At 38.2% G+C, this 12,872-nt stretch overlaps 1 protein-coding gene across 1 annotated transcript; it reads left to right on the top strand.

The window, feature by feature from the left end:
- The first annotated feature begins 5,123 nt into the window (after positions 1 to 5,123).
- On the top strand, positions 5,124 to 12,544 carry LOC126599963 (lysine-specific demethylase REF6-like). Its single transcript, XM_050266448.1, has 7 exons — positions 5,124 to 6,258; positions 6,874 to 6,952; positions 7,261 to 7,328; positions 7,438 to 7,588; positions 7,911 to 8,593; positions 9,203 to 9,850; positions 10,365 to 12,544. Exons 1-7 carry the CDS (start codon positions 5,379 to 5,381, stop codon positions 12,254 to 12,256), a joined length of 4,401 nt encoding a protein of 1,466 aa, XP_050122405.1. The 5' UTR covers positions 5,124 to 5,378; the 3' UTR covers positions 12,257 to 12,544.
- The last annotated feature ends 328 nt before the right edge of the window (positions 12,545 to 12,872 follow it).

The following is a 12,872-nucleotide window of genomic DNA, read 5'->3' as shown; positions in this document are numbered from 1 at the left end:
ATTCCTTGGCATATTCTTTGAATATACTCGGAATTATTCTCGGTCAAAATTGTACCGTTGTCAAGTCTCGTCATCTTCGACCAGAACTTTGAACTTAGATTGATTATGCGATTGATTTAACTTTTATCTAGAAACCAATCTCAATCCTTAATATTTCTCTCATCCAACAACTTAGACCGAGTGCGCGCAAAATCAAATTCAAACAAATCCACATAGAGAAATAAAATAAAATTCGTGATCTTGAAGAGATGCGTCACCAAGATCAGCTCGCTCTTTCATTCCACATCAATTTGGTATGAACTCTCTTTCCTTGGAGCTGCCATACTAAAAATAGTTACAAATACTATATAGTATATGCTGCTACATGTTTGTTGATTAATTAATATTAAACTAAAAGCTTCAAACCTTTCCAATATCATGAAAATAATGGCAAGAAAAGTTGCAAGTTCCAAAGAGCATCATCTTCCGAATTAAAAGTAAGCAATAAGTCCCGCCTAATCATTGACAAATTAGAATAAGAACCAACATTCTCAATTATCCTAGTACAACTTTAAGGGAAACATGCACACATGCACTAAGCTGCAACAGAGCTAATATTGGGTCATTGGCGGCTCATGATCTTAATAGCATCATAATTCAAATGTATATTTTTATATAATCCCTATACACAATTGCGACAAACTAAAAAAATGAGTCAAAATTACTTAATTACAAACTGCTACTTCTTTTTCTGCAACCACCTACATAGTTATTTGTATTTTTTTTTTCTTTCTTTTCTTTGTCTTTCTTCTCCTATTTCTTGTGTGCAACCTTATGCTACGTAACAATGTTCAATAAAAAGCCTCACTCGATAGTCCTCGACGACATAATTTGGCATGTACCCACCAAAAACTTGACGAAATTATCTAATGAAGGCTTTTTTGGCCAAAATTATGGCCCCATCGTTGTAACCTTTTATTGAGAGAAAGACTAACCATCAATCACGAGATTTCTTGTTCTTATGTCAATGAAAACAGATTCCATTCCAACGAGAATCTGAAAATTGATCGAGCAATCAATGGTTTTAAAATTTCTCTTTCAAAAAAAGGCCCATACATGAACATGTACCCCATCAAACAGACCCTAGCTACTACGTGAATGACTTCCAAAAAAAAAAATTATTTGTGAAAACTCAAGGAAAAAATTATCATGATCTTGTTAAAAAAAAAAAACCAATAAACTTAATTACATAAACAAGATATCACGTGGAGCTGAAACTATTAAGGTGCCATGATGATCTCGGGCCTATCTGATAAGTTTTTCAAGCAAAAGAAATTATTATGTCTCTAATTTCTAACCTTTTCGCGGGATAGATCCCAATCTTATGCTATTTTCCTTTTATTTCCTTCACCGGATTTGATTTGAGGGCAGTGGTTCCTATGGAGGTGAGGCAACTGGCGGCTTTGTAAGTTTTGAGGAGGACTTTGATCAAGGGAGAGATAGGAAGAAGAAGCACCTGTGTTTTTAGGGTTTCTTGAAAGTCTGTTACTTTTTGCTTTTAATATTTTTTTACTTTTGCTTTTTTATTTTTTAATCCTCTTCTCGTTCCTTTCTACTTTTGCCTTCCTACTCGAAAGAAAAAATGTCTAAATTTGTGAGAGTTGTGATACAAGCTTGGGTCAAGCTTGGGTTTCAATTTGAGATAAAGGATGATGAGGACGACATCTTACCAAATTCAAATGATCGTGATCAACAGTTGAGCACACAACTAACCAATTTTTCTTGGATTAAGAGTGTTTCAAGTGAGACTTTTGAGTTGTTATGGGTAATTTTAACTTCGTTATTGATACCACATATGACTTGTTATGTTGATGATGACTACACGACGATCCAAGAAAGTGGGTGATGCCATCTACACAACCAGGGTGACGATGCTGAAATATTACTCCGACAAAATTGCTCGAGTTGTTCTTGGACAATGGTGGGGAAATTCGCCCGGAGCTTGCCTTGGAAGCAGCCATCTCTGAGGAAGAGTATCAGAACCTGGTTGTAGTGGATTGATTAGTACTAGCGATTTCGGTGATCCAAAACTTTCTATGAAATGTTTAATATATAATTTAGAAATTTAGAAATTATTAGGGTAATGTTATCCACACACACATACAGTTTTATTTATTACACATCACTTTTAATTTTTGGCCGTTGGATTATGTGAATTGAAGAAATCATGGATGTTAATGTTATACTTTTTTTAAATATGTTCATATGTTTATACCAGGGGATGAGAATAAATTAATTGCGAACTCGTCATTTCTAATATTCAAACCTTATATGTTATGCATATTTTTCTCCCTACTAACAAGTAAAGAGAAATCACTAATCCCGGTTATTAAGTAACATGTTAATTCAAGAGTTTATAATGACATTCATAATTTTGGACAAAAAGAAAACAAAAAGAATTTACAAAACATAGATCAAAGCTCCTGATAGTTCCACATACGGTCTGGTGATATTCCTCTTTTTCTTGGAAGTGAAAGATCTTAGGTTCGAATCTCATAGATGACAAATTCAATACTAAATTAAGTTGCCTATTGTGTGCTTTAACCGAACTTCCAATCCCCTTAATATAAAAATATTGTTGTACTTAAAAAAAAAAAAAAAGGCTTCACATACCAAACAAGTCCATGAGATGGGAATCAGGAGTGAAATGGCAAATCTGCCCTCGCCCACCAGCAGCCATTTTTATACCTGAACAATAATGACTATGAGTACAATTGAGAAATTGACTATGGTCGAAAGTCATATTCTCACCCAGAAGTTTGACAAAGATTTTCACTTTTCAAATGGTCAATTGAAAAGATGTATTTACTAGAAGACGACGGTCTTGTTGGGAAAAGGATCCTGCTGGTGATTCGGAGGATTGCATAATCATGATCGTTTATCGTACATTGTACGATAAAAAATTATTTTAAATTTTAAATTTTAAATTAAATATAAATAGTACATAATGAAAACTGACTGCACGATATACGATAAACAGTCATGATCATGGAATCTTCCGGATCCCTAGGAAAAGGATCATGGGAGGATCCTTTTCCGTCTTGTTGCACCCAAGTCAAATATGTTAACAACCATTTTCTTGATGAACGTTCGTCCAATAAACATTGGTCACGTGGTGAATTAGTAATAAGTGAGTATCTTTTCAAATAAAGAGCCCATTATATGTTGTAATTGTGGTCGTATAGACTCTCTTGAATTGAAATTTCTCCTCACCATAGTGTGGGAGACGATCAACTCATGCATAGAAGATTTATTTATTTAATTTTTTTTTTATGTTAGCAAGTGCATACATCATCAAAGACACAAGATGAGACCCACATGTAATGATTCACTTATTTAGTATGAAAAGATCTTTTGTGCATCAAACATACTGGATCCGAGTGTTTCGCCAGACTCAATTTTTTCTTTGTTTAGGTCATGTTCATTACTTTGGGAAGGAAATGCAAGTAATGAGTCATTCCAATTGCAGTTTGTCTCATTGTTTACATAAGTACGGGAATCAAAATCTATATGAATTCCACAAAATTAGGAAGGAATTCGAGAGGGGAGTGGGAATGGAAAATTGTCAACATGAATCAAATTTGTTTTACACCAGAGTTACCCTCACATTTTCTTTTTGATGAAAGTAATATTTGTTTTGTACGAGAAGTATTTAAGTAATGATACTAGTTTTTATTCTGATTTTGAATAGTTAGTAAACACTTTATTAGTTTTCAATTTTATTTTTATTTTGATTTGTGACGGTTAGTAGACCTTAACGAGAGTGCATCTTTCATGTTTATCCTAAATCCTTCATAACTCAATTCATGCTCATTTACATTTGAAGTACGTAAACATGTCCATTTAAAGGTGGATGTCGTATTACATAATTTTCTTTAATATAAAAAACTTTTTTTCTTCTCTTTTTTATGACGTGATATATATGCTTGTTTGTTGTCAAAATAGAATATTTACATTTGGTACAGTGTTATGTGACCTACCATTATAACAATTAAAGCCCAATGAGTCATTGACACGTGGTTCACAGTATATGATGCTCGGTTTCCCGGTTTGACAGCAGTCAAATAAATTGGACTAGTCAAACGGAACGTACAGTCCTGCCTCTTGTGCAAACTGCAATGCCGGCAAATTACCTTGTAATTAACGGATTATCTTCTTTTTTTTTTTTCTTTTTTCGTTTCCTTTTCTCTCATTCTATTTGAACTGTCACGTTAAACCATATTAATTTTTTTTATAGAAAGAGAAAGATAAAATAGAGAGTGTGAGAGGAAAGAATGGAAGGGGATGGAAAGAGGAGGGAAGAGAATCCTAGCCTTTAATTAACAGATAGAATTTGAATAAAGTTTCATATCCATTTCATTCTAGTTTGTGAATTTTTTATAGGACGAGAGAATAAATTAGTTTCGAACTTGCTATTTATAAAATTCGAACTTTAAGACCTTGCATTTCAAACTAGGGCAACATGTTATGGTTTGATTTGATGGTTTTTTTATTTTGATTTTACAAGAATGATATTTGAGAAAAGACTTAAAAATTAGATAGGCTACATTACATTAGAACAGTGGCGTTGGGAGCATAGGTCCAGAGGCACCTGCCTTCGCTCTTACATTAAGGTTCAATCTCTTACTTAAATTTTTGACTCCGCACCCTAAATTCTAAGAATGCGAAATAATTTAAAATAAACAAATGAAGAAAGTGACTATAATAATTCATATACAATAATTCATATAATTGCTCATCAATAACAAACAATCCGTTACACTTATAAATTCAGACAATACATTCAAATTATCAACACAAAATACTTAAATTTACTTTATATGTGTAATTCACGAATGAATTCACCTTCCAAAATTTGTTCTCAATAACACATGGGGTGGATGAATAATATTTTTTTTTCTTTTTTTTCGCATTATCCAAACGATAAATTCACAAACGTCATCCTAGAGATTACAAAGACTAAAAAAACCAATAAAAAAAAAATGAAAAAATGGCATAAAGGTAAAAATAGTGAATATCAATGTCAGTTCGAGGAGTGGGCACAAAACCAGAATAAAACCCCACTCGCATGTCTCCCTCACACACACTGCTGACAGCCACGCACACAGTGTTGCCTCTTCCCCTGCCCCAAATTTACACTATTTTTTTCTTCTCCTTTCTCTCCCCTGTAGAATAATATAGAAAAACAGAGGAAAATACCAAGAAAAAAAAACCCAAATGAAGCACCCAAGAATCTGAAGTCCTTCTTCTTCCGCTCCCCAATTCGCTACCCGAAATGGGGTTTTGAATCAAAACCCAAATCTCAGAATTTCACGCGGATTGCTTGGTTGCTGGTTTCAATGGCGGCTTCTTCTGGGTTGATAGCAGAGGCGAACCCGGAGGTGTTTCCATGGCTCAAAACCCTACCTGTAGCTCCGGAGTACCACCCCACTTGGGCTGAGTTCCAAGATCCGATTGCCTACATTTTCAAGATCGAGAAGGAGGCTTCCCAGTTCGGAATCTGCAAAATCGTGCCGCCGGTGCCGCCTTCCACGAAGAAGACCACAATTGGGAACTTCAACCGGTCTCTGGCTGCTCGGGCGGGGGTTTCGGGTTCTTCGTGCCCGAAATCTGAGCCCACATTCACTACCCGGCAGCAGCAGATCGGGTTCTGCCCTCGGAGGCCACGGCCTGTGCACCGACCCGTGTGGCAGAGCGGCGAGCAATACACTTTCCAGGAATTCGAAGTGAAAGCGAAGAGCTTTGAGAAGAGTTACTTGAGAAAATGTAGCAAGAAGGGAGGGCTTTCGCCGCTGGAAATTGAAACCCTTTACTGGAAGGCGACTGTGGATAAACCCTTTTCGGTGGAGTATGCCAACGACATGCCTGGTTCGGCTTTCATGCCAGTGAGTGCGAGAAAGAGTAGTAGTACTAGTAGAGATGCAGGGGACAATGTGACTCTTGGTGAGACTGCGTGGAATATGAGGGGGGTGTCGAGGTCAAAGGGGTCGTTGTTGAGGTTTATGAAGGAGGAGATTCCGGGGGTTACTTCGCCTATGGTGTATATTGCTATGTTGTTCAGCTGGTTTGCTTGGCATGTGGAGGACCATGACTTGCATAGCCTGAATTATCTGCATATGGGAGCAGGGAAGACGTGGTATGGCGTGCCAAAGGACGCTGCGGTTGCATTTGAGGAGGTCGTGAGGGTACAGGGCTATGCAGGAGAGATCAATCCTCTTGGTGAGTCCAGGGCAATGTTGAATTTTTACAGGACAGAAACAGTGAACTGTGACTCTTGTTGATCCTCTGTTTCTAATTGTGTTTTGTTTTGTTTGATTTTTTTTTAAGGGTTCGTTACACTGTTTATTTGATGTTATTTGTTCGTATGAAATACTGCCAAATTTATAGGATGTTGTTAAGTGACGTTGTCTTTGTTAGGACGTAAAGAGTGGGAAGTATTACTTGATAAGATGAATCACTTTAACGCCTAAGACTTTTAGAATGGTGACAAGAGTGGATTCTTAGTTAGGGTTGGTGGTCTGATATGTGCGAACTAGTGATTAGGCTTCCAAGCAAAGTGTCAGGATATTAATTAAGGATTGCTAGCAAACTAAGAGTGGTTGATTTTGAGTATTTCTTTTGAAGTTTGATGCATAGTTTTGAGAGTCAGTGATGCTCCCCTTGCATTCCTCTTTACTAATTTGCAGTATATGTTTCTTACTTCCTTTTCTTTGTACACTAAGAATTGCAATGTAATGGCGTCACCTGTCAATGTAGATTTCGAGAGCTTGTGCTTGAATTGATTTTTGATACTCTCTGAGCGATTAACCTTTATTAGAATATGTCTTCCATCAGTTACCTTTTCAACCCTTGGCGAGAAGACTACTGTGATGTCTCCTGAAGTATTTGTCAGTTCAGGAATTCCATGCTGCAGGTAACTCCTTGACCATTACTTTGTCTACTGAATGTACTCTTGTTGCCTTTAAGGTCATGATGCTATTGATTATGCTTTGATCTGATATTTGAAAGAAGCATCAACGTCAACCTGTTTGATTCACGCCAAGTTACATTACCTTTGCTCTTTGATCCAAGAATATTAAAATTTTCTTCCCTGGAAAGTTATTTATGCAACACTGCCAAGTTGTTCTTCGTAGGAGTACCCTGTAGCATTCCTAGAGTACCTCGGTGTTGTGGTGTCAATGCATCCATGTATTTCTTACACCTGTAATTTCTTTTATTTAGGCTTGTGCAAAATGCCGGGGAGTTTGTTGTGACTTTCCCAAGAGCATATCACACTGGATTCAGTCATGGTGAGAGAGCATTAGTCTTTAATTAATTGAATTAAGTAATCATTGTTCTTGTCTTTGTTTTTTTTATAGAAATGAAGATAACTATATCATTTGTTTGAATTTTATGTAGGATTTAATTGTGCGGAGGCAGCTAATATTGCAACTCCTGAGTGGTTGAGGGTTGCAAAGGATGCTGCCATTCGACGAGCTTCAATCAATTATCCTCCGATGGTGTCTCATTTTCAATTACTTTATGATCTTGCTTTAGCATTGTGTTCAAGGTTTGTCCGTGACCTTTATAACATCCCTTTTGCCTAATTATATAATTATATAGTCAGGCACACACACACACACACACACACACACACACACACACACACACACACACACACACACACACATTAGTTGACCAATTTATTGAGTTTGAAAACAGGGATTGCAAGATTTCAGGAAAAAAGCACGTTTAATAATATAAATTGGTTGAAAACGTGCCACAAAGTTTACAGAATTTATTAAATGAACTTTAGATGTGCTATAGATCCAAAAGATAAAATGGGTGGTTAAGTGTATAGATCCCTCAATTACCTAATGCTCTCCTTGCAGAATGCCTTCGCGCATTAGTTCTGAACCACGGAGTTCTCGACTGAAAGATAAGAGAAAGTGTGAAGGAGACATAGTAGTTAAAGAGCTATTTGTACAGGATGTCATTCAGAACAACGACCTGCTTCATGTTCTTGGAAAAGGGTCACCAATTATCCTTCTACCGCAAAGTTCTTCACACCTTTCTGTGTGTTCAAAATTACGTGTTGGTTCACAGTTAAGAGTAAACCCTGGATTTTCCCATGGTTCACACAGTCTGAAGGAAGAAATGAAATCCTCAGGCTCAGTTTCTGATGGTCTCATGAGAGACAGGCAGCAGGTTAAAGGTTTCTATTCAGTGAGAGGAAAACTTGCATCTCTAAGTGAAAGTAATACTCTTCCCTCTTTAAGTGGATCTAACAATGTACACGGCCTGAATTCGAAGAGGTCAAACTTGAACTGTGAAAGAGAAAGTAATGTTGAAGGGGAGGGGTTGTCAGATCAGAGACTGTTTTCTTGTGTTACGTGTGGAATTTTGAGCTTTGCTTGTGTTGCTATTATTCAACCAACAGAAGAAGCAGCCAGATATCTTATGTCGGCAGATTGTAGCTTTTTCAATGATTGGGTTGTTGGATCTGGATTGGCTAGTGAGGCGTTCCCGGTTGCAACTGGAGATCCAATTACTTCAAAAAATGCTCCTTGCACAGGTTGGTTCCATTTGGATATTCTTCTCCTTCTGTTGGTCTAAAATATGACCTGAAAGTAGGGCTCAGTTCACTTGACTATGGAATCATTGTTACTGTAAGTACTGTTCCATTGCATCCTTGATAAATGCACCATGTGAACTAAGGCAAGCTCAGCCGTAAATTGTACTTTTCAATACATTTCTGTTTGTTGAAAATTACGTGTTGGTTCACAGTTGAGGAAAGTCCAGCATTTCCATTGGCCTATGCAATCTCGGGGACGAAATGACAAACTTACATTTCTTTTCTCCCATGGCTCATCTTAAGATGCATCAACTATTATACTAAGTTGAATAGTACTTGCATCAACTATTATTCAGTAAATACAATTGAAAACTTACAGAGGAAGTTTTCTGTTTCAATACGCTTGTCACGTTTTTCAGTCTTACTAAGGCAACCATATTTGTTATATGGTATCTATATCTGATTATAAGCAGTGTTGTTCAAGTTTCTGTATAGACTTTACCTGTCCATTATTCTGCCTCCTGGAAATGTCTTTCTGTATAATGGTTCTACTTTGCCTTCATAGAATTCGAAGTGTTGAACGTTAATATGTTTATTTGTCAAAAACAGGATTGGAGGAATACAATGCCCCTGCTGGTTTATATGACGTGCTTGTTCAATCTGGTGATTATCAAATTCAGGTGGTTGATCAAGGTAATGAAGTGGTTTCAAATACTGAAATGCCGAGAAAGACTTCAGCTCTTGGGCTGTTAGCTTTGAATTATGGAAATTCATCTGACTCGGAGGAAGATCAGGTTGAACCAGATGTTCCTGTCTGTTCTGATGAACCGAACATGACAAACTGTTCTTTGGAAAGTAGATATAGAGACCAGAGTGCTAGTCCTCCTTCAAGAAACCCTTATGCTGGTACAGGTGGAGTTCACAGTCCCTCGTCACAAGGATCTGGTTGTGAGAATGAACTTCGTCTCCAAACTTTTGATCACTATGCGACAGATGGACGAAAAATAGCTAATTTCAAGGATAGCAGCCCTAAAAAATTTGACTGCTCTGCAGATTTCAAAACTAATAATTCTGCTTCCACAGCAACAGGATTTGGTAAGGCTATCGTACCAATACAGAAAACAAGCATGTCATTTCATCCAGGATGCGACGTAGACTCTTCTAGAATGCATGTATTCTGCCTTGAGCATGCTGTAGAGGTTGAGCAGCAGCTTCGCTCAATTGGAGGTGTCCATATATTACTCCTTTGTCATCCAGGTGCGTTGTTGCCCTAGAAAGTTTGTATAATAATAGTTTTCTTTGCTTATTTCTTTTATTTTCTGTTTAACTCAGTTCTGTGCATTTTGACCTGTTTAGCAAATACCGTTGAACATGAGTATATATGATATGGTAGAGTTACTTTTCTAGTTTATACCGTTATCAGTTTATCAGCCACTTGTCAAAATGTTTTGTTAGGTAGTGTATCACTGATGTACTAAAGATGATACTGACTTTGCATTTATATGTCGGCCACTATGAATCCATACTATTTCCTTTGCTTGGTGGAATTTGTTTTACGCAAAAATAGAACTGCCAAGTCTACCATCGATGGGAAATATAGATACATGCTATTTACAGTCTTCCTTACACCAAGAAGTTCTTAAGCTTGGTTGTTTTATTTACTTGTCTTGAATATTTCAAAATTTTAAGTAGCCACCCATTTCTGGCTATGGTTACTGGTAAGCATTTATCCTCTAATCATCCCTCTGATTATCAATACAAATATTCGCAGACTACCCCAGGATAGAGGATGAAGCAAAATCTATGGCAGAAGAACTGGGAATAAGTTATCTCTGGAATGATATGGCATTCATGAATGCCGCCAAGGAAGATGAGACGAGGATTCAGTTAGCTCTGGATAGCGAGGAGGCCATTGCTGGGAACGGGGACTGGGCTGTAAAGTTGGGGATCAATCTCTTCTACAGTGCCAGCCTAAGCCGCTCTCATCTTTATAGTAAGCAGATGCCATACAATTCTGTTATATACAAAGCATTTGGCCGGAGCTCTCCTGCTAGTTCACCCACAAGAATTGATGCCTATGGGAGGAGAGGTAGCAAGCCAAAAAAGGTAGTGGCAGGGAAATGGTGTGGTAAAGTGTGGATGTCAAACCAAGTTCATTCTTTTCTAGTAAAAAGGGATCCCGAGGAAGAAGTAGAAGTAGCAGAAGATGAAGAAGAGTGGACCTTCTGTGCTTGGGCAATGCCAGATGAGGATCATGAGGTAAAATCAGAAATCACACGCAAAACTGAGAAGACGGTTAAGAAGTATGCTAGGAAGAGGAAAATGACTGCTGATACTCGAACAACCAAGAAAGCTAAATGTTTTGATAAAGAAGATGCAGTTTCAGATTATTCAGTAGATGATAACTCTCCTCAGCAGCAAAGGAGGCTTCCTAAGAGCAAGCAAGCCAAACATAATGAGAGTGGCCCAACCAAGAAACCCAAGCGTATTGAGACAGAAGATGCAGTTTCAGGTGATTCAATGCAAGATAATGATTCTCTTCAGCAAAATGGGAGGTTTCTTCACAGCGAGCAAGTCAAGTATATTGAGAGAAGTGACGTTTCAGATGATTCAATGGGAGTTGAATCTCATCAGCAGCATAGGAGAACTGCTAAAAGTAAGCAATTCAAACCTGTGGAAACAGATGTGGTTTCAGATGATTCGTTTGAGGGTAGTTCTCATCAGCCGCAGAGGGTCCTTAGAAGCAAGACAACTAAATGCACTGGGAGAGAAAATTTGATTTCAGAGGATGTTCACGGGTTCAGTTCTCATCAACAACGAAGGAGCATTTCTAGAAGCAAGCAGGCCAGAGCCAGATTCATTGAGAGAGAAGATACCGCTCTGGATGAAACACCGGAAGATAATTTTCAGCGGCATAAGAGGATTCTTCGAAACAAGCAAACCAAACCAGAGACCCGTGGGAAAATGAGACAAGAAACCCCTCGCCAAGTGAAACGAGGGACTGTTCCTCTTGTGAAACAAGGTACCCGCACTCCAAGAAATCAACAAACCCCTCAGCAAACGAAGAAGCAGACACCTAGGCTCCGAAATAATCAGTCTGAGCAGAACAGCTTTGATTTATATGCTGAAGAGGAGACAGAAGGTGGGCCTAGCACGCGTCTTAGAAAAAGAGCTCCTAAGCCCTCAAAAGGCCCTGGAACCAAACCAAAAGAGCAGCAACAGACTGCTAGGAAAAAGGCAAAGAATGCTTCAGCAGGGAAAGCTCAAGGTGGCCGAAATGAAACAAAATTGAAGGAAGAGGATGCAGAATTCGTATGTGATTTTGAAGGCTGTACCATGAGTTTTGCCTCAAAACATGATCTTTCCTCCCACAAAAGAAACATATGTCCAGTCAAGGGGTGTGGAAAGAAATTCTTCTCGCACAAGTATCTGGTGCAACATCGTCGTGTTCACACAGATGATCGCCCCCTTCGATGCCCTTGGAAGGGCTGCAAGATGACATTCAAGTGGGCATGGGCTCGCACTGAGCACATTAGGGTTCACACAGGTGCTCGTCCGTATGTATGCGCTGAGCCAGGGTGTGCACAGACCTTCCGATTCGTGTCAGATTTCAGCCGTCACAAGCGCAAGACCGGGCATTCGGTGAAGAAGAGTAAGAAGTGACTTGGTAATGGAAAACAGATGCAATCATGTAACTTGACTAATGAATCTGTTGTTCCACTTTCAGTTGATAAATTAGGAGACAAGGGGAGGGCTAGGGTTTCCCCTGTAATTGCAATTCAGAGTCACCATTGATTCTGATTTCCCTTGGGCCTTCATTTGGCCCATCCATTTATCTCAACAAAGAGCAATTCCTTGGATATTAAGCACATTTTCTCTGAGGTGGATCACAAGCTAATCCTGTTTTAATTGAAATTTCAGATGCTAATCTCATTCATTTGGATCTTGTTAGACTTGCCTCCTTGCAGTTACTGCCCATGATAACATGTTCGGTATGTTAATGCCTACCTTGTTTCCGAATAATCTAACATGTTATGTTATTAGACTTGCTAACATATTATGTTATTAGACTTGCTCGATATAAATCATTGGCACTCTGAGCTCAATTATCGGTGATGTTTCCGAATATTTCATGTTTTCCAATATGTGTATACATGTATGAGATTGGATGTATGATAACATGAACAGTCTCTGACGAAGACATTATTGGAGAAAAAAATTTGCTACTAGACTTCATGGACTGTGGCCTCAAAGCAAGCTACGATTCCTACAACACATA

Source organism: Malus sylvestris, chromosome 14 (genome assembly GCF_916048215.2).
Source record: "Malus sylvestris chromosome 14, drMalSylv7.2, whole genome shotgun sequence".
NCBI lineage: Eukaryota > Viridiplantae > Streptophyta > Magnoliopsida > Rosales > Rosaceae > Malus > Malus sylvestris.
Note: the sequence above shows the minus strand (reverse complement) of the source record. Positions and strands in the feature narration are given on the sequence as shown.

Coding starts and splice junctions, on each gene's coding strand:
- LOC126599963 (XM_050266448.1), top strand. CDS start 5,379: ATGGCGGCTTCTTCTGGGTTGATAGCAGAGGCGAACCCGGAGGTGTTT. Junction 6,259..6,873: donor AGGAGAGATCAATCCTCTTG/GTGAGTCCAGGG, acceptor GTCTTCCATCAG/TTACCTTTTCAACCCTTGGC. Junction 7,329..7,437: donor TCACACTGGATTCAGTCATG/GTGAGAGAGCAT, acceptor AATTTTATGTAG/GATTTAATTGTGCGGAGGCA.